Source organism: Patella vulgata, chromosome 6 (assembly GCF_932274485.2).
Source record: "Patella vulgata chromosome 6, xgPatVulg1.2, whole genome shotgun sequence".
In the NCBI taxonomy this organism is placed as follows: domain Eukaryota; kingdom Metazoa; phylum Mollusca; class Gastropoda; family Patellidae; genus Patella; species Patella vulgata.
In genome coordinates, this window is record NC_065884.2 from 55,899,882 (window position 1) to 55,905,881 (window position 6,000).

General features: G+C 39.4%; 1 protein-coding gene across 1 annotated transcript; it reads right to left on the minus strand.

Annotated features, from left to right (window-relative positions):
• Nucleotides 1-3,131: 3,131 nt before the first annotated feature.
• LOC126824406 (pantetheinase) lies at nucleotides 3,132-6,000 on the minus strand. Its single transcript, XM_050553629.2, has 3 exons — nucleotides 5,791-6,000; nucleotides 4,398-4,719; nucleotides 3,132-3,509 (listed from the first exon to the last, which is right to left on the minus strand). Exons 1-3 carry the CDS (start codon nucleotides 5,998-6,000, stop codon nucleotides 3,211-3,213), a joined length of 831 nt encoding a protein of 276 aa, XP_050409586.1. The 3' UTR covers nucleotides 3,132-3,210.

Below are 6,000 nucleotides of genomic sequence, written 5' to 3' on the forward strand. Positions count from 1 at the left end.
GAGGTTCCACATGCATGTTAAAGAACCTTTAACAGTTGGAACTCGATATAAGATTAGGCCGTAGTGCCGCTGTTCAGGCAAAATTTCCCTCATAGAACACTGTATGGCATATGCAGATTTGTAAATAGTTAGGCCTATGCTCCCCCTTATGATTAGCCAAACAATCCCAGCAAGTCTGAAAAAAACTCGGAACTGGTGTGGGCTTACAAGAGCATACATGCTGGTGTGACGACAGTGACCGAATAAAGAGATAACCATCTACCATCTGGGGCCGGTTTCACGAAATTTTAGTAATTTGATTGGATAATATTAGATTGATATTAGTGGTCAGCCAATCAAAACTGAAGTATCTACTAAAATATGGATTTTATCTTTAGTAAAGATTTCGAGAAAAAGGGCCCAGGAGTTTAGCTCTTTATACGTCCATATTTTAGGTGAAAATATTTTGTCACACCGATGTATAGTTGTTCGGATGGGACGAAAAACCGAGGTTCACATTGGCGTGCACGTAAAAGATCCCTTGGCAGTTGGAATTCGATATGAATAGGCCGTAACAATTTATGTACCAACAGAACCGTGTCTGCGATATCACCTGGTTGGAACCAAATGAAGTAACGTATATTTAGTAAAGCTGTCTCTATTGCATTAAGTAGTATTAGTGTACCTGTAGATAAGTTATCATACACACACTAGTAAAGTTGATACTAGAACGCGTAAATGTTTCAATAGATAACTACATGTAGTTACTAAAAGAATCGACCATGCTATCATTACGTGACAAATTAATTATACCAATTAAAGGGATACTCCCATATATTTAGCCTCTGTTACATTCGTGAGCAATAAACATTGTTTCGCTCCGGAATGTTCCGCAACAACATGAATAAACATTTGTGCCGCTTTGAAAACCGAACCTGTTATTTCTCCGTGTTGGCCAAGAAAGTTCATCGAGATTTTCCGGCGTGGTTTCCCCTTGTCAAACGAAGGGCCTAACAAGGACAGCTGCCTAGTCGTTCGGATAGGACGAAATTCCGAGGTATTTGGAATTCGATATAAGAGTAGGCCGTAGCAAAGTGCATAGCGTATGTCCGCCTTCATTAGTCCAGTCGGAGCAGAACAGTAGGACGTTAAACTCCATTTCATTTCATTAAATATTTTGGAAAAATGTACCCGAAACCAGTTTTAATGATGCAGAGTAGTCCTTGGCTGGCTTATAATTCAGTAACAGAGTAGCAACAACCTGCTAGCCTAGGGTGGCATCGTAGATAATCGATATATTATAAAAAATACAGCTTACTTGGATCAAAAATTTTGATACCCCAGCTCAAATCCTACCGTTTGGACAATTTGAATGTTTGTTGTGGTAGAAATTCCCGTTTCTATACTCTATTTAATTGACAATTGGACGACCACGGATGCAAGTGACAACAATATACGTCCATATTAAATGTGGGCGTATTAAATGGCTATTTTCTTTATAAAGGTTTCAAATTTATTTATTTGCATAAGCAAATAAATAAATTTGAAACCTTTATAAAGAAAATGCAAATCGGCGGTTGGCAGTTGCATAGCCTTCTCTTTTAATGGAATTTAATAAAACAAAGAACTATCAATGAAAACAAATCTCTCAGATTATTTCAAAAGACTAGAGCGCTCTCCCCCAATTTTAAAGATATTGTCTAGAGTTCATCCCATAATCAACTGGAAGATTTGTTTTATATCGAAACGGACGAAGCCCTGTCCGTCCCTATTATAAGCTGCGATATGAAAATACAAGTTTACCCCGACCGCTGCTCGATTTCTTAGGATTTTGAATAGCAAAATTCCACTTGAATGTAGTGTTGGGTTATTATAAAGGGTCGGAGGACGTCGTCCGTTCAGTGACCGTTCCAAAGGGAACCTCTGGAACAGTGGAAGAGAAGCAATTGACCTAATCGGTTAAAAGACCACAGTTTTTTTTCAGTATGCTAGAAACTTATCACCAAATACATTTCTTTGGATATGGAATCTTGTTCCGGCACCAGGGACTTTTGACTACTTCGGTTTAACCTGTAGAATTTTGAACATCTGTGGCCTCCCCTGGAACAAATCGGATGTCGTGGATGCCCTTGTGAGTGGTGTGTAGATTTGGACTGGGTCGACTTTGAATTTTTGTGGCCTCACCTGGAAGAACTCGAATATATTGGGTGCGCTGGTGAGTAATGTCTAGATTTGGACTGAGTCGATTTTGAATTCTTGTGGCCTCACCTGGAAAAACTCGAATATCTTGGGTGCGCTTTTGAGGGATGTCTAGATTTGGACTGTGTGGATTAACTCAGAATTGTCATAGTGCGCCATTCGACTACTTCCTCTTTTGGACTGTAAAGGTTGCAGTAAAATGATTTCTTTATTTATCAATAAAATGTACAGGTGTGGTATAAAAGACGAAGAATTATTCAATGATAATAAATAGGTGAACGATATTTGACAATAAATTATCAATAGAAATAGCTTACATTAAACATGTAGGCCTTATCTTATTATTGAATTAAAAGATAAATAAAAACTCATCTACCGTGGCCCAACCTTATTAAAGGAACAACACACTAGGTCCAATAAAGAATGGGCTGGCTTGTAAGGAACACAATTATTATTACTATATTGACTAATACGAAACAATAGAAACCGATGTAAACTTAATATGATCATAACTTTAGTTAGAACTGATAGGTTTAATTAATTATTGGTCCAAAATGTTTTTGTTGGCAAAGATAATTTTAATGGTATATATAATATTTATTCTGGCATGTTGGGGCTTTAAAGGTCTTCACTAAAATACAAAACGCAAGAGTGAACAACAGTAATAAACGGTGATTTTGTTTAGATCGGGAGGTGCTAATCCGGATGGGGAGGTTCGGGTATTTCCGGAGTGCACAATGGCTGCTTCATATAAAAGAGTATTTTGGGGAATACTAACCCTAGCTCTAACCCTTTTGATAAGACTGAACTTGGATCCAATTTACCCTTTACCCCCCTGAAAGGGATTAGGGTTAGTGTTAGTATTCCCCAAAAAACTCATTTATATAAAGCGGACATTGTGGACTCCGGAAATTCCCGAACCTCCTTAACCGACCTACAATTAGCATCTCCCGTTTAGATCAACTATTTTGTAAGAGTACATTGATTGGTCTTTTATTCTGATGCATTGTTTCTAATACCCGATACATCAATTCAAACACCATTAGCAACCGTAGAGTTGTCTCTATCATAGTGTCGTCCATACAGAGTAGCAGACAAAAGCGGTCTTTCCTTTCCCCGATTCACGAACTCAATTCGATTATGAAGATACTTCCAATGTTCGTGTTCAAGTCTTAATTTTCCGTCATGCGACACAAGTACTTCGGGGAAGACGTATTCAGTTGTGAAGGTTCCCCAAAGTTTTAAATATTCAAAATGTCCAGCAGCGGTCTTGGTTGGTTGCCCACAACTAGTAATGTCGGTAAATTCACATTTTAAGAGAACACAAACTTGAGTGTACCAACCCAGTCCTTCAATCTGATGTAATCCATCGAAAACGCCCAAAGCATACAATTCGTCATTTGACGCATTTTGTTTCTGGTAATCTAAATAACAACAGACTTCATTTTGGCAGATCTTTACTTTCGCTTTCGGCTCTGTTAAAGGGAGGTACTGATAATTATCTTGATCGGCCATAATGGTTGCCCAACCTTTCTCAACCATATGCCGATTGAGTCTATGAAGATGAGCGTGGTTATGGATACGATTTCTGATGCTCCTGTGAGTCAATGGTCCAAGGTCATTGTTAAGATGGACGTCACTAGCCTGCTCAGCCAAATGGTGTGAAATAATTCCATTTCGAGAGAGAGTATTGGGATGACCTTCGTTCCTTCTACTTTGGGCGTTCACTTCCTCTGTATCTTGTCCATGTCCAAGAGACGTCCCTAAACTGTTGCCTCCCCGGAACCCATGCGTATCAGGAACAACTTGGTGTCGTCTGTAATGTGTCGGGCTTGACTTTACGTCTGCTATCACCAGTTTTCCGGGACTAAAAAGACCATCATTGTAGTAGTAAGCTTCTGTTCTTCGTGGAGAATAAATTCCGCTACCATGGAAATTGAAGAGTGGAAAATGTAAATTGGCGGCTAGTAAATTTACTTTAAACAATTTGGCAAAAGCTGAATGAAATTGGATAGCTGACAACAGTGGCAAGGAGTCCATCCAAGCGGTTGGGAAAATTACGTTCTTTATTCCCAAATCCTCCACAAGATCAACGGCAGGAGATTTAAACAAAATGTCAAAACAAGTCATGATGCCGAATTTCCCAAAAGGAGTATCAAAGGTGACCCTTTCGACCGTAGAGGGTGTATCAAACTGTGCCTCAAAGTATAAATGTTGCTTGTGATACCGAGCTACTAAATTCCCCTGTGGATCAAATACCACGTCGGTGTTGTATTGACGTTGTCCATCATCCGGGCAAATCGAATCTGCATCACAAACCTTTTTATCACCCATATTTGCTACGACGTAGATACCGTTATTTCGGGCCATACAGCTTAAAGTTATCTGTACCTCCACGCCATTGGCATACTCTGATTGGTTGCAGGGGTTCCAAATAAATTCTTTTGGATCTGGGATATCCTCCAAATAAGGCTTGATAGTGTCTCTGTTAAAGTTCAATCCATAAATACCATCCTCTGGAAACACTATTATATCAACATTCTGAAATTTAGAATTTTAGAATTAATAGTAAAAATAGTGATACAGTAAAAAGTCCCCCCCCCCACCAAAACAAAAAACAACACAACAGCATAAAATATTCACTTTCTGATCCTTGCAATGATCGGTTTACGCTCTATACAATATCTAAACAATTATCACGAAGGTAGAGCTACCTTAATCTTACTAGTACCGAGGTAAACCGATTAGATCTGAAAATTCTAGTTCATTATACATACACTGCTGAATTAATCAATCAGACCCTTTTCGGAAAGCTAAATATGTCTGCAATTCCATACTATCGCTTCTAAGATGTGGACTGCGAGGAAATTTGCAGTTGGAAAATAAACTGATTTTTGCGACTAAACGAGTTCGTCTTTAAACTGTCGGAGGAATTTATAAAAAATGGCTCCAGTGGATTTCAAAACAAAATTTCAAAGAGAAGTCCTTTAAACAAGATCCAGTTTTTAAAATTTGTTCATATTTTCTTAAATTTAAGGGTCTTTAGGGGAACAGGCCTGTAACTAGAGGGCGCGGGGGAGGGGCTTTGCAAAAAGTTTCGCCCCCCTGCCCCTACCGCCCTGTGAAAACATTTTCGAGCATAAAAACAATAGATATACATTGTCCGTCAATTTTACAACACCCCTGAGAACACTTCCCGCCCCCTCGTTGCTCGGAGCTAGTTACGGTCCTGTTGGGGAAAGATAATACGATTCAGATTATAAACAAATGAAATTCATGGACTCACGATATCCACAATGACATTCAAATATAAACTATTTGGAGCCGTGGTGGCTCAGTTAGTAAGACGTGTTCGATCCCGGTGTCGGCCCAGAAAGTTCACCTTGATTTTCTGGCGTGCTTCCCACTTTTTTGTGATGCAGGACAGAGGACATGGCAAGTGAGAACGTAAAAGAACCCCTGGCAGTTGGAATTCGATATAGGATTAGGTCGCAGCGCCGCTGTTCGGGCAAAATTCCCGCGTATGACGTATGTCGTCTTCTCTAGTCCAGTCGGTGCAGAACAGCAGGACGTTAATCCCCATTTCATTTCATTTGTATAAATTAAACTTACCTCAGAAGATGCTATTCTTGTTTGTTCTGCATAAATATCCAGGTTCTTTTTCATATCTCTTAATGCTTGGTTCCTGGAGACTGAGCGGAAGTGGGTCGGTTGAAAAAGAGCATGTTCGTAAACTGCGGCTCGATAGGAAGGGCGATAACCCTTTGCTAAACCCAAACAAGCATATATGGTCACGGCAAACAGCAACGTAATTCTATACAT

What these genes read in the sequence shown, in the direction of transcription:
- LOC126824406 (XM_050553629.2), bottom strand. Translation starts at nt 6,000, where the DNA reads ATGTATAGAATTACGTTGCTGTTTGCCGTGACCATATATGCTTGTTTG. An exon ending in CAAGAATAGCATCTTCTGAG is followed by an intron (nt 4,720 to 5,790) that starts GTAAGTTTAATT and finishes TCTAAATTTCAG; the next exon opens with AATGTTGATATAATAGTGTT. An exon ending in TTTAGTAGCTCGGTATCACA is followed by an intron (nt 3,510 to 4,397) that starts AGCAACATTTAT and finishes GTTGGTACACTC; the next exon opens with AAGTTTGTGTTCTCTTAAAA.